At 44.0% G+C, this 24,833-nt stretch overlaps 1 protein-coding gene across 1 annotated transcript in view; it reads right to left on the bottom strand.

Moving 5' to 3' along the window:
* Positions 1 to 24,833, bottom strand: part of SPRYD3 (SPRY domain containing 3) — a 47,772-nt gene that overhangs the window by 9,204 nt on the left and 13,735 nt on the right. The window contains exons 7-8 of the mRNA XM_084836547.1: positions 11,337 to 11,486; positions 7,817 to 7,874 (exon numbers count right to left, since the gene is read on the bottom strand). Coding sequence (XP_084692673.1) covers positions 7,817 to 7,874; positions 11,337 to 11,486 — 208 coding nt within the window. The remainder of the gene's footprint in view (positions 1 to 7,816; positions 7,875 to 11,336; positions 11,487 to 24,833) is intronic.

A 24,833-nucleotide genomic window follows, 5' to 3' on the forward strand; every position in this document is an offset into this window, starting at 1 on the left:
TTTATTGGTAATTAACTGTACAGGCCATGACTATCTCCCAGAAAAGGCGAGCATAATCAACGCAACTTCTGTCTCAAAATCTGACCCAGTTTCTGAAACCAGATTTCTGTAGACAGACGTTTTCTGGCAGCAAGCAATCCAGGAAAAAAAAAAAATCTGCATAATCCAAGAGAACCAAGTTGACCTGCCAGCAGCTGCTCTATATAGTTTCTGGGTAAGATTAAATTTAAGCTCAGCCAGTAGTTTCTATCCTGGATTCAAAGGCTCCAGGCAGGGTTGTGTTGTTTTTTAGCATATACATACAATGGTACCCTAAAGAGACGTGGGACCATTCCTTCCCTCAAGGAAGTATTCATCATGTGCCTAATAGCCCTCAGCCAGTCTCACCCAACTAGCTGAAACAAAGCAAAACGTGCAAGGGTCTACAGCACAAATTGGCCAGACTGCTGCAAAGATCTCTGCTGTAAACACAAGCAGCAGCCACTGCAACTCATCCAGGTAACAGCAATTAGATGGGGCCATGGACACCTCAGATACAGATATATGACAACGGGGAGTCGAAGTCTGATAGGATGCAAAAGATTACCCGTGAAGTGTGTTTAGCACCTCACGCTAATGGTAGAAAGTAGCAATCTATTTTCAGAAGAACACCCAATGCATTTTGAACATAGGTCATCCTCAGACCAAATAATTTTGACATCTTATTCTAGTGCAACAAAACAATTCACTCAAGTATATTCTTAGCATACTCTTCAATGAGCAGTTTTGTTGTACTAGAATAAGACACATTAAGACACCACATTAAGTCTTCTTTGCCCCAAAGAAGGCCTACAGTTGAAATCAAGGCCAATGCAAAACCTCCCATGTCCCGAGGGATCCCCCGCCCTTCCCAATCTGCTGCCTGAGGCAAGAGATTCACATGCACACACGCTCATGGGAGGGCCGGCTCTGATTGAAATGCATTGGGCATTCTTCATTAAATAAATGGCTATTTCATTGCTCCAGCTTGAGGCCCATCTCTTCCTTAATTCTCATGAAGTGGTTGTTCAGGCAGGCATTTGGGTGGGTTAGGGTATTTTTAGAAATACCATGTTTTAATGTGGAATTTTATGGTTTTAAACTCTTGTATTATTGTACATCGCCCAGAGTGGCTGGTGACTGGACAGATGGGCGATTAAGAAATTTAATAAATAAATAAGCAAGCCATTCCAGATGTAAGGCCGCCTCAGGGTGGATGCTGAAGTCCCCAAGTACCAACAACTTCAGGGTTCTCAACACTAACTTCAAGACCACATGAGCTCAGTCCACACAGAAAATCAAGCTCCTTGGGATGTGATCTCACCATCGAAAAGCAGAAAAAGTACATTCAATTCAAGGATGCATAGAAGGCTATCGGAGATCACAAGCCAATCCACAACAGATGGTAAAGGCTAGAGAACCTGGGATGTTTCTGGCTCTGACAGGAGGGAAAAAAATTCTGTATGATCCGGCTGGCCACAGAGCTTGATCTCAAATTGTGAGGCAGGCTTCCTCAGAAGTTGCCAGAGGCATGAAGTGTTTATCTGTTTTGTCATATTTATATAGCAAGCCTAAGCGATATTGTAAATAGAACTGTGCACATTCTAACCTATGTGCATCTTGAGTCTCACAGCTTTGGGATTTCATTTTTATTTTAAGTTTCTAGCCCTTAGTTTCGAAAGTATGAGGGATGTTGAGATCCTGTTGAGATCTCAGAAGCCAGGAAGATGGGTATCTGGTAAGGATTTCTACCTTGAGATCTACTTTCTGCCCACCTCTTCTCTAATCCACTGTTCTTGGAGTCATACAGATTCTTCCACAGGGAATTATTTTCCCATTGTAAGCACTTAGAGGACAAGTGCAAACATAATATTTAACTATAATTGACTTAGCCCTGGTTAAGATCCCACATAGATAGTGAAACCATGGTTTATCTTACCAAGCCAAACCATGTCCCTGCAGGGCATGTAGAGGGAGGCACCAGTGAGACCTACTTCTTACCTTGTCCTGGAGGGGGAGAATCACTAACTTAACCCTAGTTTACTCAGTGCAGATGCACTGTAATGCTTAACCCTAGTTTGCTGAATAAATTATGTGAATGCATGCACATTTTCACTACTTGCATTTAAATTTACACTAGTTGCAGAATTTAGGTTTTTTAAAAGTGAGAATAGTTTTTACGTATTGCTGTTTCCTAAGCACCCAAGAGCTTAGGTGCTGTATAAGTGCAAATAGTAGGTAGCCTTGTCTATACCATAAAGCTCAAGGGTGGATCGCTGTCATCAGTGCCGTTTTCTGGCAGGGTACAAATCAAGTAAATACATTTCCTTCCTTCATTCATCCAACCAACCACCTAGTGATGTGGGTTGCTAAAGTTGCTATTTGAAAAATGGGGAATTGTGGTTCGTAGCTGAGTTGGGATTTGACCTGGTTTCCCAGGTCTAATTGCAACACAACTTCTGCTGATATGTGCTGATCAGGAAACTGATCCAATGCAAACTGGTTACTTCATTTGCTGACAGGATACCAACGTTAACATGCAAGCAGTATGACCTGCCTGACATCCCACTCACTTCAAGGAAAGAACATAGCAGTCAGAGAAGGGAAGGAGGATGTGAGAAGCAGCTGATGTTCAGACAGGGCTTTCAACATCTCTCTCAAACTTCCTCTGGCACTGAGCTCTGGAAAGGAAAGGCAGGAACTAACCCCAGCAAGACTATCTACAAAGAGGAAAAGTGCCAAGCCAAGAGGATGGAACATTTGTGTGAGCATGGTGAAGAATGGAACTGAAGGTGACGGCAGGGGTAAGAACCGCTCCCAGCTATACTGAAACCAAGCCAAGAATGAGGCTGGAAAAAAAAAAGGGGGGGGGGAGGAGCTTGAAAGGTTCAAGTAAAATTCTTGTCTTAATCATACTTTCAAACAGTGTTTTCTAGGAACCCTGGGATAACTCAGAAGATTATCAGGAGATCATAAATGAGAAGATAATGGCAGATAAGCTAACTAAAAGGCAGCTTCTCTGCTGTTACCAATTTTGCTTTGAACTGCATAGCCATGAGGGTGGGTAGGGGGGAAGGAAAGGATATGGTAGCGTGTTCTAGGGCACAGCTTCAGTTCATGCAAGGTGTTCCTTAAGGTTGGCTGCATGCTCTGTGAACTGAAAGCGCTCTATAGCACATAACTCATAATTGGTATTTAAAGAGTTTCCTGAGGGCAGAAATTTTGAAGAAACACTACCTTACTCATATGCATCTTGAGCATTTCAAGACAGAGACTCTTCCATGTGGAATTATTTCCTGACTGAAAGCAAACATAATGCTTAATCATAGTGAGTACCACCAAGACCTGCTTATCACCTGCAAGCCAAGAGGACAGAGAGGTGAGAAAACTACCTTGGTCATGTTTGTTTAGTGCAATGGCTGATGCAATCCATGGTTTGCTAACCCACTTCAAACTGTGGATTTACACCTTGGTTTGTATCCAATCCTCAACTCTGGTTTAGGTATCCTATATATTAATAGCAAACTCATTATCCTAGTGTGGATCCTTATGTAGCCAAAACAGCACCATCTATTCACAAGGTTTACAGAAGGACAAAAAAGCTTTAGGAACTAAAACCAGGGGGTTGGGCAAGAACAGCTCAATGAGGATATAGCATGATCAGTGGTCATGGAATGCTGGCTGACAACTGAGGAGAGGGGGAAATGGAATGGAGTATCCTGGAAAAGGGCATGGCTGTCTGTCTTCCTGAATAGGAACACCCCACACTGCAACATTTTGTTGCAGGTCCCACTTGTGATGGTTGTAATATTTTAAAATGCAATGTTTAAAGAAAACAAGTGATTTCTGCACAAGGTCTAACACTTTTTCTTGTCATACAAAGAGTCTATGAGCATCTCTACACCAGCCTAAAATCCCACATTTAAAATGAGGCTTTCTGCTTCTGTTTTAAATGCAGGATCACAACAGACTCCCTTTACACACGCTTCCTTTCCCCCCTCCTTTCCCCCCTTATCTGAGTCTTCGATATGTTTCATTATACAGCCGCTAGATGGTGCTGCGTTCTAGCTCCTCTTATTGCGGGTTTTCCTCTTTTCATAGAATCATAGAATAGTAGGGTTGGAAGGGGCCTACAAGGCCATCGAGTCCAACCCCCTGCTCAATGCAGGAATCCAAGTCAGAGCATCCCTGACAGATGGCTGTCCAGCCTCATCTTGAATGCCACCAGTGTGGGAGAGCCCACTACCTCCCTAGGTAATTGGTTCCATTGTCGTATTGCTCTAACAGTCAGGACGCTTTTCCTGATGTTCAGCCGGAATCTGGTTTCCTGTAACTTGAGCCTTCTATTCTGTGTCCTGCACTCTGGGATGATCAAGAAGAGATCCTCTGTGACAACCTTTCAAGTATTTGAAGAGCGCTACGACTGAACAACAACAACAAATCATATCTCCCCTCAGTCTTCTCTTCTCAAGGCTAAACATGCCCAGTTCTTTCAGTCTCTCTTCATAGGGCTTTGTTTCCAGCCCCCTGATCATCTTTGTTGCCCTCCTCTGAACCCTCTCCAGTTTGTCTGCATCCTTCTTAAAGTGTGGTGCCCAGAACTGGACACAGTAGGGAACTCACGGAGGGAACTCAAGCGCTGTTATTTGATAGGTCATTATCTCTGAACTTTCAAAAAATGGAATAAAGTTCATTTAATGCAGGAGACACCCTGGAGCTTGACGATGTCATCTAATGACCCGCAAACTTCTGTGAATAACCAATCTCAATATCAGGATAAAAGCTCCATGTGAAGAAGCCCTATATGACTCAAAATGTGTTGGGTTAAGAATCAGTTTGCTAGCACTTCTGAACCCACCCACACACCCCATTTTAGGTCTACTGACTGATGTAGACTTTTCGTCTGTCTTGCAAGAACTAGTTATGATATACACAGTTGCCAACTCAGATTAGGATTCCTCTTTCAACCATAAAGCATATACTGAAAAGGCAGAGGAGGGAAATCCACCCTTTCACCACTCTGATGTGGTTAAAGACAACAGTGTGATTAAATTATATTAGGCGGGTTGATCACCTGCACTTAAAGCCATCTTGACTATGCATCCAGGAAAGGAACACGCTCCCACTCTATTTCTACTGGTGAACATTTCTCGACCACTTTCTGAATGCAAAGGCCTTTGACCATTTTTAGTCTCATTCATCCTTCACAGCAATCCTGAAAGCAACTCATTATAAGCTCGCCATCTGTCAATAGTAACAATGCCAACAAAACACAACATGCCCAAGGCTACCCAGCAAGTATATGCAGGACAAGATAATTAAACTCGGGTCTGCAAAACCTAAGACCAATTAGTAAGTCCCCTAGAGGACAATGTCTTGTCATCTTCTGTGCCTTAAGGTTCGCAAGTTTATTTATTTTGCACCAAGCCAAACTTCAGAGCCTCGGTATTCCGTGACCTTCCACCAAAGGGATGCAGAAAGAACTAACCTCACCGCACACCACCTATTGTTTTACAGCTGGTCTCCACTGCCTGAACAGCCCATACACTTCCAGCAAGTGGCTAACTTAGAACATATACAAATCAAGACTGCCTGGCAGCCCTGTCCTCTAGTGTGGAAACCTTCCCCACAAATAATGGATGCCTTTTGGGTACAGCAGGGGTATGCGTAAGTCACCAATCTCGTTTTTCAGGCTACAGGTTCCCATACTGTTTCTACATACTGAGTGGCTGAATGTTGCCCTGCTACCACTGAAATCTGAAACTGTGCTCCAGATCAGGCTTAGGTACCTTCAAGCTGGCTGTTACTACTAAGCTGTGTGAAGAAAGTGTTCTTGGCACACCCTTGGAGACACTGTTCACAAGTATTTGATATGGGGCGAGCCCTGGCACCGGAAGGAGGCTTAGGACTTAGTCCTTGCTTTAGTTAAGTCTTGCTTTCAGTTAGGTTTAACAGAGCTGCTGAAAGACCTGTATGTTTCCCCCAACCTGTCCTTCCTACCCAACATTACGCCCCCCCGCCCCCATCCTGCAGGCTTCCCACAAATGTGCCTCTCAAGAGGAGCAAGCAACATGCTTTGGAAAGATCTAGCAAAGAACACCAGCCCAAGACCATACCTTTTCAAGTATCTACTCATCTGCCTATGCCAGGGATGGGGATCCTCTGGCCTGTGGGCCAATTTTTGCCTGTCTGTCTGGCCCTTCCAGCCTGCAGTGCCTTGGGCAAGGCCCCTCCCCAAAGCCCCTCCCCCTCTGAAGGGAGAGTGGGCAGAGAGTGATCCCTCTTCTCTTGCCTTCCCCACCTGGGGAAGGTTCTGTGCTATGTAGGGCTGCCATCCAGCTACATCAATTGTAGTTAAATCAGTCATATGCATTTCAACTGATTGATCACATTTAATCATACACATATGAATAAACAAAATTACTTATGAACACATTTCCTTTGTTAGAAAAGTAACGTGTCATTATCACTGTAAATATGACAGTGTTGCAGCATCCATGGAGCAATCCTATGTCTACTTAGAAGTAAGACCCACTGAGGTAAATGGGTATAATTGCGGCCTCAGCCATTGTTCTGCAACCAAGATTTCAACCAAAACTAGGCTTGCTCACATTTGCAGAACCTACAAGAAACATGGGTGGCAGACACCATTTCAGAAGAGGCGTTCCTCCCTTTCTCTTGCATAGACAGAAAACCATCTTAAGATGGTGCCTGCTGCCTACTCTCTTTTGTAAATATTGTACTGAAAATTAAAATTTGCTCTTCCATTTAACTGAGGGTGTCTACTTAGATTGATCAAATGGTGCTTAATTAACTAACCTAACCAAGTAGCCAACTAACTGCCACAGCCTACTCTGAAAGATTGGGATACTTATCCCAATTGTACTGACAGATAAGAGTGGCTAAGGGCACCGCTCACAGGCTTGATGCAGGATATCATGCCCTCTGATATCCAGGATGTGTGTACATTTGTAGAAAAATCACTCCAAATTTTGTGTTATTTAAATTCTGCACTAAAAACAAAAAAATTCTGTAACCTGAATAGAATACACAAATTATGCACATCCACACTTGCATGGCTTACTGTGGTTCTCGTAGCTATCACAAGGACAACCAATGATATACTACCAAACTGCTCCAGTCCTGCTCAATTTCCAAGCCATCCACCATGCACAAGCCTTTGAGACTTCAGCAAACATTGCCTACACATCCCCCCGCCCCTGCCCCATAGGAAACAATTTTGTTTTATTTTATAAAATGATACACATTTCCAGGCATATTCATATCCCAAAAGGCTAGTGTTAAAAGAAACTGCCAAGGTCTCCAAGAAGCTCAAGTGCTCCAATTCCATTCTTGTGCAGGGCAATCGCAGAACTGTGCATTACACAGAGCCCTGGTGACATTCCAAATGTTAGACGTTTAAATCCCTAAACAACTTGGGGCCTATCCATTTATGGGGATGCCTATTCCCATAAAAACTTTTCTGTGCCCTTAGATTATCTGGAGAAGCTCTGCTTGAACTGCCCCCCAATGAACAGTAAAGACCTTTCCTTTTCAAAAGGCATTTGGAAAGATGAGGTGATGTCATATGAAGCATGCCACAATTCAACAGTTTTTACTGAACTTTTTATTGTCACTTTAATTGGTTTTAGGATTTGTACACAGCCCACCTCCCAATCCAGTTTTCAGAGAAATGGAGGAAGGAAACACAGAAAATAAAGTACATCTAAACGCCACCAAACTGCTCTTCCCACTAGGCCCTAACCTTGGCTCTTGGGTGCTGCCAATACTCACTCACCTGCATGGTAAGCCACAGATCCTCTGCTCCAGCCAGGATGCCGATTTTTTGGGTAGTCCTAGAGCGAGAGAGAAACAGAACAGGACAGGTCATGCAGCATCACTGTTTAATCATCCGAGATTCTTTTGGCAAAAAAATGTCAAGCTGTCAATATTCCTTTATTTAAAAAGGAGTTCCCACTAAAGGGGTGTGTGTTTGTTTTTATAAATGGCAAGTTTACTATCAAGCTACCAAGGTCCTCCTTTTATCTTCCCAACAGCAGGATGTAATCAGAGGGACAGGTTGTGCGGCTCAGAAGGGTGCATCCCGATGCCCTGGGGAACTGTGATTCAGCATGGACAGGTTATTTCTCGGGGATTAAACCCACAAATCCCCCAGGGCCACAAGTGGGAGGAGGAAGAAAAGCCCTTCTTGGAGCTGCCAAAGCTCACAGGGTGCCAGCCAGCAGTGCACACACTAGGGTGATTCAGCAGCACTTCTATGGAGTTCCCAGAATTTAAACAGCAACATGTACCAGCCAAGCCTGGTATTGCCTCTTTCACTAGGCTAGAGGCAGGAGTATTATAGGGGCAGGACATGGAATAAAGCAGGGTTAGGGGATCCTAAGTAAGAAAAATATATTCAAGTTCTTCAATTCTAACTCTACCACCATCCTTTAAATTTAAAATTAAGGTTAGTTTATCTTCATCATATTTGGAATCGTCAGTTGGTGCAAAACAGTAGGAGTATCTAGACTGAATTCAAAGTGCAGATACTTCTCTTTAAAGCCCTTCACGGCCTGGGACCCGATCCAAACACTGTCCATCTTCTGCAGGTCAAGCTTCACCCTCTCGGCATTACACTCTTTGCAAAAAGCATCCTAATATCTGCTGATGCATTTTTTTTCCTGTTGCATCCAATTGTTCTTAAGAGTTTTTAGATTTTACTGTCTGAATTGTTGTCTTAGTGCATTTAAGTAAGCTGCCTTGTGCTCCCAAAGGACAGGATACAAACATTTTAAAGAAATGAATAAAGTTGTATTTATATAGTGCTGCTCTCTGCTCCCCAAAATTAGCACACAGGGAACATCCTAAGATACAGATGTCACAGAAGGGATTGATCACCCGATGCACATGAATCTAGGTTACAGCACTTACACTAGCTCCCCATTGTTTGGGGGGCTGAATGCAAGATAATTATTTTAGACCTAGGATAAGTTAAGCAGTTTCAGCTCTACAAGCATTAAGAAAGCAATGGCATGAGTTATGCCACATCTACACTGGCTAGAGATGCAGCTCTAATTTTAAAAAATCTTGCACCTCTTAAGACAGGGGTGGGGAACCTGTGGCCTTCCAGATGATACTAGACTACAACTCCAATCATCTCAAAGTACTGGTCATGCTGGCTGGAGCTGATGGGAGCTGAGAGTCCAACAACATCGGGAGGGCCACAGGTTGCCTACCCCTGCCTTAAAAGAGGTGGTGACAGCAGTGTGAAACATATACATAACCAAATATAGACATAAACAGAATCACTTATGTGGTTAAGAGGCAACAACAGTAGTCGTTAACTTCTGAAACGCCTTAATTTGGGGCAGTAATTGCCAAACTGTGCCAAGGCACACTAATATGCCGTGAGAAATAAAAAAGAGGTTCTCAGGAGCCCAAGGTATCCACCCAAAGAAAAGGCTGCCTGTTGTGCGTCTGTATGTTTTACAACTCTGGCCTCAACCCCTTTCAATCCTACCACCTCTGGGGACAGGTAATCAAGGTATATCTCTACATCCGGTGTGAAATAATCCTTCTGTCATTCCTGATACAAAGATGTTGGAGGCGTGCCCCAATAAATGAGCTATACAAAAACACAGATGGTGAGGTCTTCTGAGAGCAGATGAATTTTACTATTTCACACTCTGAAGCAAACCTTCTCTGAAGAATGATGTCTCTCCAATTTTATCCATGGGGGCTGGGAGAGTGTGCTTCAGCTATCAGAAGTTTGGGAAACACTTGTCTAGGAAAAGCGGGTTTGCATATTATTTTCTGTCATCACACTCTACTGGCTGTGGTTCAGACTCGGTGTGTCAGTTCCTGGGTTCCAGCTGACCTGGAAATAGGTCTCCTAAGAAGCAGTTCTAGTGGGATGTATTTGTCTATCACACACATACGCACGCACGCGCGCGCACACACACTCCAGATGTAGAATCTCCAGATCATTTAGGGGCAAGTTGTCCTCCTGCAGGGACAGGAACTCAAGGGAGGGTGAAAGGAAGTTGATCCAGTTCTCTATTTCTTGGATGCCACATGGCTGCTGGGATTTGCTTGCTGCAGCAAGGAGGAGGAGGAGGGAATGGACTGGCCCAGCCTCAAAGGCCACGTGAATCCAGGCCATGTGTGGAGGCAAACAACAGAACCAGATGGTTGCATCTAACAGGAAAGGAAGAGGGACAGACGCCAATCCAGCTCTAATGTACAGCTCTGCCTGCTTCTAATTTGTTATCTGGAATTCAGCAAGGCGAAGGCAGCCTGGCTCAGGCAATTCAGAGAAGCAGAAGGTGTGCAGAACAAAGAAGCGTGGCTGAAGACAGGGATGGAATCCCAAGGCTGGGAGGGGCCAGAAGATGGATCTAGCCTCAGGGTTCTCAAAAGTGGTCTACCTATGGCAGCACACAGAACTGCTAGGGGCACCTCAAGTCTTTCCTGATGTCGTGTATCTTTTTGCACAGAGGAATTTCCTTTGAATTTTTTTTTAAAAGAGGGTGCTAGTTTTGGGCCTCTCCTTTGGAGATCTTACTCTTCCTGTTGATACAAGGATGAGTTTATAGGGAAACATCAGCACTAGGAGATATCCCTTCATTGTTCATCTGCAGTTATTATTAGTTCTTACAAACTGCACCCACAAATGGGAGGACATCAGAAATAACAACCAGCAAAGCAGTGCTAGTTTTCAGTAACTAGATTTCCTGTGGTTGAACCTCAATGTCACCATGTGAGGATGCATTTATAAAAAAGAGCAACCACAGAAGGGTTGTGGCATTCCCCTGTAACAACCAATCATATAAAAATGGACCCTAACTGTCCTCCAGCAAGAGAAAATGTTACTTCCTTCGTGAACTATCATTGTTTCATTTTAAAGCCAACTTATGTGTTATAACCAACACACAGAGACTGCTCCAAATGGCTTCTGTGTTGCAGCCAGAACATGTACAGCGACTCACCACACTAGTGGCTGTTTACTGTGAGCTCCTTCACATGTGATTGTGTGTGTGGGGCTGATCACGTGGGTACTTTCCATCCAACTGGCCCACCATCAGAAGGGAGAGTGTCAACCACATGGGGAAGACCCCAGCAAATGGCTATGGCCACATAGTTGTCTCATTCTTACCCAGACCCCAGCCACGTGAGATGGTGCAACAGAGAAAGGAGCTCCTGAGCAGCTGCATGAGAAGGGGGACTGTTACTTACACACACACACACACACACACACACGCACACAAACGGAGGGAGAGAGAAACAATGCCTTTTCCTCCACCAAAGCTTTTTACCTTGCGAGCCAAGCCCAGCGCGATGTAGCATTTCTCTCCTGGATCTACAATCTCCACCTCAAAGTAGTGACTCCTGGTACTCAGGGGCTGCCGGGCTTGTGCCAGACCCACATCGATTATGCTCTTCCCCTTCCCCACATATTCCAGGAGCTACAGAGAAAGGACGACACAACAAGCATCACACTGGGCCAGGCTGAGAGTCCAACTGGACCAACGTTCTGTCTTCCAGGGGGATCACAAGCAAGGTATAATGTCATAATGGATCAATAATAATAATAATAATAATAATAATAATAATAATAATGTGGTAACATTGCAAAAGATATTCCGCAGCTAAATCTATTTCACAAAATGGAGAGAGGAGTACAACAGCAAACTGACCAGCAACTGAGAGGGAACTATGACAAACGCTAGTCAAACTGGATAGCTGCACAATAACTAGCCAGTCTGTGCGCCTTGAAAATGGGGAATAATGTGCAACAGCAGTCCGATCCAAATGAACATGTGGGAACCACATTCTGGAAAATCCTATCCTTGCAAATATCACATATCCACTTCTGTGGATATGCAAGGCCACTTTTCAACATGATGGAAAAAATCCACAGAATGAGTGTAGGTTTTGTGTTTCCTTAGTTTTTTCCTCCTCACATTTCAAATCTGTGACCAACAAATGGTCGGCTAGGAGTCCAAGACACAGCATTCTGCAACCTCCTTGTCTTATTTTGCAAGTCTCTGGCTACTTATGGTTTCTAGCACTTCTGGAGATCAGCAAGTTTTGAAGTTGTTGCAGCACCCGAAATGTCTACAATTCCTTAAAACAACAACTCATAGAAGCTGGTTTCTTTGTTTAAGGATTGTGTTGTAAAACAAGCTAGCTGGCTAGCTTCCCATAGGGCTGTGTAACGTTCAACAGATAGACCATCATATTGCTATTTGTGGACTAGCATGTCTTGTTTTATTAATTTTCAGATATTGCCCTTGTAATTTATGTCACTGTGACTTTTAAATTGATTTTGTAATATTATACTCATTTATATATCCTATTTGTTTTGGGGGGATTGGTTCTTTTTCCAATTTAGGGGGTGCTCTTGCTGTGTTTTGGTTCCTGCTTATGAGTGCTCCTTCTCCCCTCTTGTTCTATCCAAACCTCCTTATCTGCCAGATATACATTTCAGACTTCTGTCTAACCATTTTCTTACACAAGTTTTTAAAAGGTGTTATTATGGAAGAGTTTCACTTTAGCCTGTCCAGAGAGATAGACAGTCTTTGAATGTCAACACTGACCTTGTGGCTATCAGATTTAGTAACTACAGAGAGGTTTATCTAGCCCTTTTAAAGGCCATTCACAGTAATGACCATTACAAAATCCGGTGGCAATGAATTAAATTTTGTAAGTTCATTAGCAACAGGGCAGTTCATGTTGTTGTGTTGAGAGATTTATATATCAGTTTCATGCCAGGAACACACAGAATTCTGGGTAAAATATGCAAGTTGAAGTAACTTGCACACATCTTCTCATTTTGTATAATTTATTCTCCTAGTAACATGAGGGGTAGGGAACTTTGCTGAACACTAAAGCCCCTTCCCCCAACTTAATTAAACTATGGAATTCGCTACCACAGGATGTAGTGATGGCCACCAATTTGGATGGCTTTAAACGGGGGTTGGACAAATTCATGGAGGAGAAGGCTATTGATGGCTACTAGTCCTGATGGCTATGTGCTACCTCCAGAACCAGAGGCAGTGAGCCTATGTACACCAGTTGCTGGGGAACATGGGTGGGAGGGTTCTGTTGCACTCATGCCCTGCTTGTGGGTTCCTGGTCGACAGCTGATTGGCCACTGTGAACAGAATGGCCCTTATGTTCTTAACTATTGAAATTCCTGCTCAGTTGGCCATTGTGTGACAGAGGCAGCCCAATATATTTTGCTACCTGAGGCAGAGCAGCAAATAATCCTCCACCGCCCCGTGTCACACAGTATCCAAGGCCAGACAAGTTATTTTGGCACCCGAGGCAGGAAATCCCACAAGCGCTTCTTCCCCCTCTCTGGCAGTAAAAATATAATCATCATCATCACCCCAACAGCAACAACAACTATTTGCTGCCCTTTCATGACACCCAAACTCAACTATATTTAATGGTAAGGGAGACAGCAGTACGTTCTGGAGATTTCACTGAAGACTGCACACATACTTTAAAGTCTGTCTTTGCAGCCTTAAGGGCTAGAAAGCTTCCGTTTCTAACAGAAAAATAAATGAAGAGTTGGACTGAGGAGTGAAATAGTTTCCCTAAATGCCAGAATTGCATGTATCCCCGGGACAATTGAAACTCTATGCTGGATGTGCCCATCATCAAATGAACGCTGTTCAACCAGGAATTCTACAGCAGCAGTGCCAGCAGCAAGCCAGAGATAAACAGCTACTGCAAACATGCTCTAATCTGCAAGGAGCATCATAGTCCCCAGTGCACGTCTGTGCGTGCACACGTACACCTCTCATGAAGCACAGCCACATATTGAACCAATCTTTCCTGGCTTCTACAGCCTTGTGGAAAAAATGCAAGCCACTGACCCTTTCCACTATTCTCTGTGCTGCCATAGGATTCCGAGAATCACTCATCCATCTAAGCACAAAGCAAACATTTCAAACAGCTGGAACAGGAAGCAGCTCGACACAAGGAGTGACCTACCCTGACAAGGATCTAGCCTTGGAGGGAGGAGGAACAACTCCAAAGTGATGTTCTTGCGCAAGTTTCAGATTTTTAGAAAATCATGGCTGTTATTAATAGTTTTATTGAAATGTTTGGGTTTTTTCACAATTTAAAATAAACCATTTTACAATAAAAAACAGAACAAATGTCAAACTAGACTGGGGGAGTGAAAACTGAGAGAAAAGGAATGGAGAGGCACAGGGAGTTTACTCTTGGGCTGTAGTGGATATTGTACTAATAATGTCCTTGCTCTGCATTTTCCTTTGTTTGTACATATCATTGGGTGATCTGAAAGGTGTATCTTATCAATAAGCTCCTTCTGGGCAAAAAGGTAAGTATGTGGTTTATCCCCACATCATATATAGCTCTTAGTCTTTTAACTGCCAAAACTGACATCTCTTCAAGCCATTGGTCAATTTTAAGGCCATATTTAGCTTTCCAAGTAAGAAGCAGAAGTGACCATCCTTTGGTAGCTAGCAATGCATGTCTTAACTACACTACACTGCTTTCATTTAGGGGCCATGTTTAGATCCATTTCCCAATAGCATAGCTACTGGCATCAGTGTTAGTGAAGTTTCTAATACAATACCCACCCTTGCACATACTTCCTCTCATTGGGTATGAATCCCTAACAGAACCAAGTCACATGCATCAGATCATACACGTAATGAACATTTCATTTGGAAGGGTATGGATATACTTGTTTTTATCCAGGTCTTACTGAGTTTTAGAAAAGCAGATTTTAAATTTTTTTAAAGAGGTAACTAAGTCAATCCAGAATTTGTATACTTTTCATCTACCTTCCTTTAACTGGGCAAATTCAGCAAAGTGTTCTCATTACACCCATTTTCCATGTTTTGCACAGCTGTTCTTTATAGGGGATTGCTGGGGGTGGGGGGAGAATGTCATTTGGGGGCAATTAAGATTTTTGCTGAGGGTAGAAGTTTCCAGAGGAGGTTTTAGTATTCCTTAAAAAAAATCAAGATAACCCAGAAATATATTTATAGATTTAAAGATAACAGAAGTTGCAAAAGGTAGGTGTTACAGAAATGTAAACCTTTGCATAATTAATCTTAAAACATTGGAAACCCTAAAGTTGCAGCCTTTTATCAGATATTCTTTTACACAAGACGTAATCCTAAATGCTCTAATGAAAGATTATTCCCCACAGAAATCAGTGCAATTTACTTCAAAATAAATATGCAGAGGTTTGCATTGCACATGGCTGACATCACCCCCAAGGCAAAAGGTAGGTAACAAGCATTTCCTTTTTCATTTTTCCTCACAAGAGAATGAAGTGAGGCAGATCCACTGTCTCCACCTCATTTTACAGGTAGAAACTGAGGCTGACAAACTGCCACATTGGATCTCAAGTTAGGCACATGGCAGGAGGAGAAAGTAGAACTGGGTTTATTGCTAGTTCAGCTCCTCCACTATCAAAGGCAGTATGCCTGTGTACACCAGTTGCTGGGGAACATGGGTGGGAAAGTGCTTTCGCACTCATCTTGCACCTGTGTGTTTCCCATGGGTAGCTGGTTGGCCACTGGGTGAACAGAATGCTGGACTAGATGGACCCTTAGTCTGATCCAGCAGGGCTGTCTTATGTTCTTACGTACTGCTAAAGTGAAGCAGGTTTGGTCCTGTAAGTTGTCTGTAAGGAAGATTGCCCTGGGAACCACCTATAAGCTGCTCTATCTTCCTCTGATGAAAACTGGTATCAATGCAGAAGCAACCCAAGACATTTTGGCATCTCAGGCAAAAAATAAAACTGGCTCCACCATATGTGGTAAAACAACAGAACTAAATAATAATTTGCTGCCCTTTAAATGATAATCCCAAATCTCCCACCTGCGGCAGGCTGCCTCACCCTGCCTAATGAGCCAACCCTGAATCAATCAGTGATATGACCAGCAAAGAGCAGTGTATGAACAGCTACTATCCAGGGAGCCCCTTTGGCTGCAGGGAAAAGAGCAAGCAAATAGGGTAAACATACAAAATGTTTACACCTAGCCCCAAGGCAGTGCTAATGACAATGATGGCGATGAATGACTTGCTGGGGCTGCCTTAAAAAAATATCCCTACTTAATCCCTAATTAATGGAAGGCTTTGAAAAACAATTCTATTCAGTCATCACAAGTACAAAAGGCCTGAAATGGGAACAGGCCTGTGCCAGGAAGACACACCTCATCCAATCTTCATGGCCCCAAGCCTCTACTTTTTTGCTGTAGCGCCATGCTCAGCCCCTTCCCCTACAACCCAGTGAAAACTAGGCTTACTATATCAATGAATTTACTTACACAGAGATGAGTTTTGGTGTTCCTGAACACTGACAATGCATCAAATACATACCCATGTCCAGATTCTTATCCCCACCCCCCTGCTCCATATCCTGGTTCAATGTAACTTTCTGAAGGGGACATGGTGCATCCTACTCTGGACACTGACCTGGTTTGTATGTAATGACAACCCAGAGTATGGGCTGTTGCCTTACCCAGACTTTACCCATGATTTGTCTGCCAGACGAAGCACAAGTTGTTTTTTCAATTCCTGGGTTGTTTGATTCCCTCCTCCTTTGTCCACTCCCTCCTTGTATCTCAAATGCCTTTGCGGTGCTGAAAGGGGTTGGACTCAATGGTCTTATAGGACCTTTCCAACCCTACTATTTTATGATTCCAAGTACTGGCATGTAGAGTGGCCAGGTTTTTTTTTTTTACCACTCTTGCCCATCACTTCTGTAGCCTGGCGAAACAACCCATGGTTCTGGGTTCATATAGTTAAAACAAGCCAGAGTTTACAACCTAACAACAAACCATGGGTTCTCTTCTTGGGTTGTTTGTGATTAACAACCCATAGTTAATCCATGGTTCTGGGTTTGCACGTGATGACAACCTGGGATTCAACAACCCATACTCAACCCTTACTCTGGGATGTTGTTATGTACGAAACTGGTCAGTGTTGATACAGTCACTATGCACACATCTCCCATCACCCCCCTCCCACGTCCACCTGTAGTGTTTGTGATAGGCCCCTCCAGAAAAGTAAACTCATGTCAACATCAAATACATTGCTTCAATTGGATTTGCACCATCCCTCCAACAGTGCCTTGTCTTGGTAACAACCCACTAGTCACAGGAAAAAAAAACATACACAGAGTTGAATGGATACAGTGTCTTCACAAATGGACCATGAAAGCATAGACTTTTGAATTAGAAACAGGATTCAGAAGCCTGAGAATCTTAGCTTTTGGGTTTATTTTTTTAAAAAGGAAGCTTCTAGCCACCACTGTTTTGAAGATAAAACTTGACAACATGTAGGCAATGCCTAATGTCAGAAGCTGGGCTGTGAACAGGTAAGGAGATTGTATCTGCATAGCCCCTTCTCACATGAGTACCAGAGCCAGAACTATACAGAGAATTTGCATAATCCATTCAGGTCACAGAACTCTACTTTCCTGGCAAGTTTAGGGATTTTTCTTGACAAAAATCATGATTCTAAAAAGGCATCCAGGGTGAAGGATTTGGTTCATATTTCAAGAAAACACATGAGACAGCCAGCAAGTTCCCTGTAGCCTGAAAGAACAGACCATGCCTCTCATTGCAGCATTGTAAGCAGAAGTTCAACAGGCAGTGGGGGTTTGGGGGGGTAGAAAAAAAGAGGGGCGACTCCCCCAAGAGCTGCCAGTTGCCACCTCTGCCCAGCAGGCCAGCACAAACCCTAAAATGGAGAGTCGCCCAGAGGCAACTGGGATTTCCATGGCAACAGCACTGACAGACTAGTTGAAGACCTGAAAGGAGTTGTCCCAGCCTCCTGCTCGCCTTGCCTCCTCCTCCTCCTTCTGTCAGGTCATGTCCTGTCGAGTTTTACCTCAGTGCCTCAGGTCCTGTTGAGTTTTCCTCAGCAGGGCCTGCTTGCTGAAGATGGAAAACCAAGCCTAGGCTAGACCAGGCCCTGCGTGAAGAGAACGAACACTGCTGGATTTCTTCAGTGACTCATGAAGTAGAGGGATTAATACAATGCATGGGGGGGGGGGATTGAGAGCTAACACCATAGTGGAAATTCCCAACTGAAGAAAACAGTCTTGAAAGCTGGTTAAGGGAAAGAGAGAGAAAAGCGGGTGCGGGGGGAGAGAGAGACTTCCAATTCTACAACAGGATGACCACAGGAAAGGAGATGGCCTCAGGCTACTACAACCCAGACATTCAAAATTCCAAGACAACCAGCTTTGCAGAAAGAGACAGACACTCACTTTCAGGAGACACGCGGCAAATCCAGGCCTACCTCCCACTCCGCAAGTGTGCTGAAAACCCACGCCCAGCCTTTGAAGAGCGGGCCTTTAATAAACAAAATATTAAAATTGTCCAAGAAAAGAATTCAAGTTATGCATTTTATTTTTCCATTAGACCAGGGAAGTGGGGCGGGGGGGGGGGGAGAAAAAGAGAGAGACAGGAGAGAGAAAGGGAGTTCACATGAGTGGAATTGGCACTGCTATTTGAAGAACAGAAAGAGGAAAGAGGTAGCCTTGGGAGGTTTCTAATAATTCTGATTTTATACAGCCTTTAAAATTTCAAAGCTTCATCTCAAAGGGCTGCTTCACACATAACAATGTTAAGTTAGGAGATCTACTGCAAGTCACTTCTGTGGTCTGAAAATGTCCCATCTGAACACCCTTAACTAGTTCCAAGTCAGATTAAGCAGGACATGGCTTTGGAGTGTAACGAGGTCACGAGGAGGCTTTTTCCTCATGTGGGATCCTGGACCTTCTCCATCAACATTACCACCCTCCCTCTGAGGCATTAGGGACTCAATGTTAGTGTAGTTTTGTACCCTGATAGGGTTCCACTTTGGGAAGTTTCCATAAATGAATGTTGCTTTTATCCAGGCTCTGGCTTGAGCATCTTTCCAAGGCTAGATTGGCCAACAACTCCTATCTCCTGTTGCTTCCCCCTACCCAGACCCTTCTCGTATAGAATGTAGTATATCCATTCATCTCTGCTTTAAAAAAAAGCAGCCATGCACAAAGTTAACAGTGGACTGGCATCTGTTCAGGGTCTTGAAGCATAATGGGTAGGAGTTTGGTGGTATGGGAATCTGAGGGATCAGGAGATACCTCCCCTACCAAAAGTGAAGATAGACATGTATCTGGACACAAATTTGGGAGAGAGAGCCTATAATCAGTCCCAAAAAAACTTAGAGTATTTGGGAGAAATGGTGGTAACCTGTTTCAGTAATGAGAAGGGAACCTAAATGGAAGAATATAAGAGTTCCACAGTAGCTGTGCAGAGTGGAGAATTTCAATGGGTAATCTTGAAATAAGGGAGAGAAGGTGAATGGTTTGTCTCCATTTTCTGGAGGCCAAGGCAGGTAGACATCTCAGACTTCTGTGGGCAGGGGAAATATGTAGAGAAGTGCTTAAAAAGACCTTTATGGGCAATGGCTTCCATTTCAGGAATATGGCCAAGAACTGCTCTGCTGGATCAGACCATGGGTCCAATTAAGTCCAACATCCTTTCTCCAACAGTGGCCTGACAAATATCTCTGGGAAACTCACAAGCAGAGAATAATGGAAATAGCCATTCCCTGTTGATCCCAGCTTCTAGTAAGTGAGAGGTATACTGCTTCTGAACATTGAGGTTTCATTCTTAGCTATCCTAGCTATTCTGTGAGCCTGTGTCCCCTTTCAACACTTAGCCCAAGCTGCACTTCTACCAGAGCACATTAAGTTACAGTCAGACTCACAATTAGGAAAAAGAAATTCCACCCAGAGCCCTTCCTGATGGCACTTACTTCAAACCATAGTTTATAAGGGGAAGCTTCCAGCGGATGAAGGCAAGAACATGTTGGCCAAGCAAGAGAATGTCCAAGACAAACAGGTGGACCTCTTAGATAAGCAGATGCAAGCCTCGCTCTTTGTGCCAATCACATGAGCCCTATGTTCTGCCAACATAGTTGAAGGAACTTAAAACTGGTAGCACATTCCAGATTTAGGCAAAGTAGAATCTACAAGGTGGGCTGAGAAAAATTTGTCCTTAATAAACCCCAAGTCTAATCCTAGCAGAGGCCATTTTGTGGTGGCATTGAAATATGCAAGGTTTTGAAGTACACTGAACTGTTAAAAGCCAATTTACCACACACATAGCCCTGACCCTCCACTGTAAGAGCCTCCATAACAATACCAATGATTAGGGCCATGCAAACAACAGTTGTTATCCACACACACCCAGACAGAATACTGCTTTGTGGAAATATTTTCCAGCTATCTCCATGTTAAGTGTGAGTGCACGTGTGCTGTATTGTAAGATTTGCATATACCCCAAAGGATAAAACTGAAATGAGATGCAATAAAAATGTAACCTGGATATAACTGGAATGTATTAATTGCTACACAATCCATATCTCAGCCATACTTGCAACAACTATGAGGTCTTTGGTTGTAGAGCAGGTTAGAAATTCAATAGCAAATAAAATAAATTTTACAGCAAGTAACTGTACTCTCATTTTATAGATAGGCAACAGAAATCTAAAGCCACTTGATTTGCGCAAAGATAACCAGTTTCTGTAGCCCCCTCCTGGGATTTCAGCCATACTCTATGGCCAACCTGGTGAGATCCAGATGTTTTGGACTACAACCACCAGCATTCCTGACCACTGGGCATGCTATCTGGAACTGATGGGAGTTGGTGTGAAACATCTGGAGGGCACCAGGTTGGGGAAGGCTGCCCTACAGTGTGAAATTTGCTGTTTGGAAGGCAGCTAGCTAGTCTCCTCTGTCCCAGGCTTCATGAATTCCAACATCCTTCCACTTCGATTCCTGGCATGGGTGGCACTCCCTCAAATAAACTGTAACCATCTATGCCCAAGGGAGTGCATATCTACAGTCAAGCAACTTTTGCTTTAAGCTGAGTAGATTGCAGACATTTCTCTGTTTAGGTCAGAGGATTTTGATTTTTGACTTTCACTGAGCTAGCTGACACACCTACTGCTGGAAGGAAAGAGTATGCAAATCAAAATACCATGTGCTACTAGAACCCCAAGAGACAAGATGCACTGAATTCAGAGGTATCAGGCAATGCCCCCACAGCAACCCACTGCCCAGCCTACTGTGGCATCTTTGGCCCCATACCTCGATGCAGGTATGTCCATCCCTTGATGCTGATCAGATGCCTAGCAACTGAACATCTGAACTGTCTCTGTATTGACCCTAGGTGGTTCCTTAAGAGATAGAAGTACTAACTTTCCAAAATATTTTTATGAACTAAACAAATTCAATTCCTATATCAAATGCCAGGCTTTAAGCTCAGCCTCTGTCTTCATTCCAACGTAACAAACAGTCTAACTCCTTAAAGAAAAAAACTAAGAGTTTTCTATTATTTATTGTCTGAGCCAGCACTTTCACTAGCTGTCTGAATGCTCAGGCTTGGCTGAGGACATCATATCTCTACGGTTTAAGGCAACACAAAACCTCTATACAACATTCGATCCATAATTGCTGCTTCACATGTGAATTCCCTGATAGCATCCCATTTGGATTGCAGCAATGCATGGCATGTGGGGCTGCCTCTGAGAACTGTTTGGGACCAACTGGAACAAACTACTGTAGCTAAATAAGTAGGACGAAGTATAGGGAACATTTCTTTCCAGCCTTACTACTACTGCACTGGCATTCAATCTATTTTAGAGCACAAATCAAAGTGCTTATGTTCACATTAAAGCCCTAAACAGCTCGGGATGCAGATACCTTGCAAACCACCTTCTACCACATGCCCCTACCTCTGAATTAAGATCTTCCTCCAGACGTCCTTAGCCAGGTCCTACCACTGTTAGAAGTGAGGAAGGCGGTCACTGGAAGGAGGGCCGTCTTGGTGGTGGCACCACAGCTTTGCAATTCTCTCCCTAAACAGGTTTGCCTAGTGCCACATTTGACATCCTTTGGGCACCAGATAAAACCCTTTTTATTTCTCCAGGCCTTTCAGATAGTCTTATTTTACTTTGGCCCTATGTTGTGTTTATGCCTGATGGGCAACTTAAGTGTGCTTTTTCCCCAATTGTTTATGGTTTTCTGATTTGATTGTCTATATGATGTTAAATACATATTGAAAACCACTCAGATACCTATTGGATTGAAGATGCTATGACACTACAAACATTTTAAAGTGTTGCCGTCTGTAGTTCTGCCTGTGTACTGTTCTCCTTCAGGAGATCAGAGGGTGGAGAAGAGGAAGGGTATGAACTAGAAGCATCAAGGAATTTTAAAATGCAAAGGACAACAGATCCCATTCACATGGCCACACCCTGCCCCTCCTCCACCCCTATCTTAGCATAATGCATTGTTCAGACATTTGTGGCGTAATGCAGCAGCCAGACAGTATACGGGATACAGCTGGCAAGAGCAAACGACTCAAGAGTCTTGGTTGGGGCAAAGAGACCAACAGAAGCACGTCTTGGCTCTCAAGGTTCGACCTCCAGTCACCATTTCAGTCTGGCGGAACAACCGGCTCTCGAGAAAAGGTCTGGAATGTCTCCTTGGCACTTTCTCAAGCCTAGCTTTACAGATGTTCTCTACTGCAAAACACCAGATGAGAGCCTCGGGGCAGCATCTAGTAAAGTTTGCAATGGAAAGAGCTGCGGTACCTTTACCACAGTGTGAAGCTGGTTCATTCCTAGGCAGCTTCTGTAAGACTAGGCCTCAGGGCCAGAGCACATACTCCTGTCACCATAAAACTGCCTTCTCCAACCTGGTGCCCTCCAGAAATGCCCCATAGGACGTGGGGGTAGTAGCCCAACACACCTGGAACATTCACAGCTACTCACTGGGTGAATTTATGCCTTCCTGTTGCAAGTCTCCACAGCTCTGCAGTTACAAGCAGCCATGGAGGAGAGAGTGAAAATTTCCAATGTGATGGCACCAATCCACAAGGCAAGTTCTTGCACATGGTACACTTGGGAAGGGGAATATGGCAGTCACCACTCACCACAGCCTGTGCCATACTTGTTAGGTAAGTGTTAGCCAAGGGAAGACACTGATCTCAGGCCTCCTTATTTTCTTCACTGGAAGGGTAGCCAAAGGACAATCACAACCCACCTCTCTTATCCCCCTCCCATAGGATCATACTTCAAGCAGAACAAGATTTAAGTATAGTAGCAGGATTCTGAGATGGCTCCCGACATGCACAAGGGTTGCAGAAGTTTCCATAGTAGATGGGAGGGGGGCTGTAAGGCCAAATCTCTCCCCTCACAGAGACCTGAAACATCCTATGAACCCTGGGACACCCTCCCAGGGACCACAGGATTGCACCCTAAGACGCCATTACTAGAATCTTCCTGAAGGGCATCAGAGATATATCCCACTGGACTTCTCTTCTTCTTCCCTTACAAATGGGATTTTTAAGCACACCTTGGATTAAAATTGGGGTAGGGTGGTGGGCAGATCCAGCCTGCAGGCCCTCAGTTCACCATCCCAACCCAAAAAGCAAAGAAAAATATTTAAAGAGATCCTGTGGGAGGCACCTAAAACAGACAAGACACACAGTCTCTGGGTTCCCACAACATGACAACCCATCATGGGCAGCCCGCCATGGCTGGTTGTTGTGTCATCCTAACCCAGAGCACTTTCTGGGGGTGGCTTATTTTTCATGAACAAGCCATGCTGAGAACCCATGGCTTGTTGTAGGTGTTATTCTTGCCCACGATGGGCTGGCATGTCGTCCGAATCTGGGAGAACAATTTTATCGTAGGTTGCAGTGATCGGCTACAGAGCCATTTGGCAAGAGTGGCAAAAATGTCCGTGCCGCTCACTTTTTGTGATCTCGCCAGACTGTCACTCGTTCCCTGGGCTGTTTTTATTTTATTTTTCAATGCCTCAAAAATGCACAATTGGGGTTGTAATTCTTTATTATTATTATTGTCGTCGTCTTTCGCAGGTACACAAGTGCACACTTACAGCTGTCTGATTTCCTTGTCTGTTTCAGCTGTCAAAGGGAGTGGGGAAGGGGAGTAGGTAACATACAACAAAACTGACCAGACAAGGCTAATTTGCACACAAGTTGCAAAGGACTGGGGGGAAACAAAGCCAAAGTAGTAGGTGCACCAAAAGGGAGGGAAAAAATATCTGTCCCTCGCCAATGTGATCCTCTTGATTTTAAGCGTTGGACTGATACTTCTCAATGTCCCCTACCTTTTCAACACTCCCCCAAATATCCAGCTACTCAAGAAAGGGGAGATCTTAACTCCCCCCCACACACACACACTTTTTGCAGCTCCTTTTCAGAGCACTCACTGCTGCAGTTATCATGGTTCCCCGACAGTTGTAAAAAAAGAAAACCCCCGAGAAGGTGACTGCATGGGACAGAGTGAATGGGACACCATGGGGAGGGGGAAAGTACTGCTGGTGCTGAAGCCCCATTTGCTCCATGCTGTTCTGCCACCCTGGCTGGAGGACTGATGGGGAATGAAGGGGAGAACAAAACACAGCAAGCCTGATTGTCTGTCAGGTGTATCATGGGTTGTTACGTGAGCAACCAAACCACCATAGCTTATCCACAGTGGGGTTTAGCGTGATGTATGAACCCACACAGTGTGGGCATCACACAGTCCTCAGTTTTTGAAAATGTCACAAACAAACAAAAAGTACAGAAACTTGCAGGTGTATTGAATAATACTTGGTTTCCCAAAGATCATTCCACAGGACAGCAAAAGTTTCTCAGCTTGTGCCTCGTGTTATTTCTGTCATGCACTCAATATCCCATTTCTGACTCAGAAATTACACACAACTTTGCATTGCACAATTATGG

The sequence above is a fragment of the Heloderma suspectum genome, chromosome 2 (assembly GCF_057233095.1).
Source record: "Heloderma suspectum isolate Gila_16-S chromosome 2, 16-S_ref, whole genome shotgun sequence".
NCBI classification, from domain to species: domain Eukaryota; kingdom Metazoa; phylum Chordata; class Lepidosauria; order Squamata; family Helodermatidae; genus Heloderma; species Heloderma suspectum.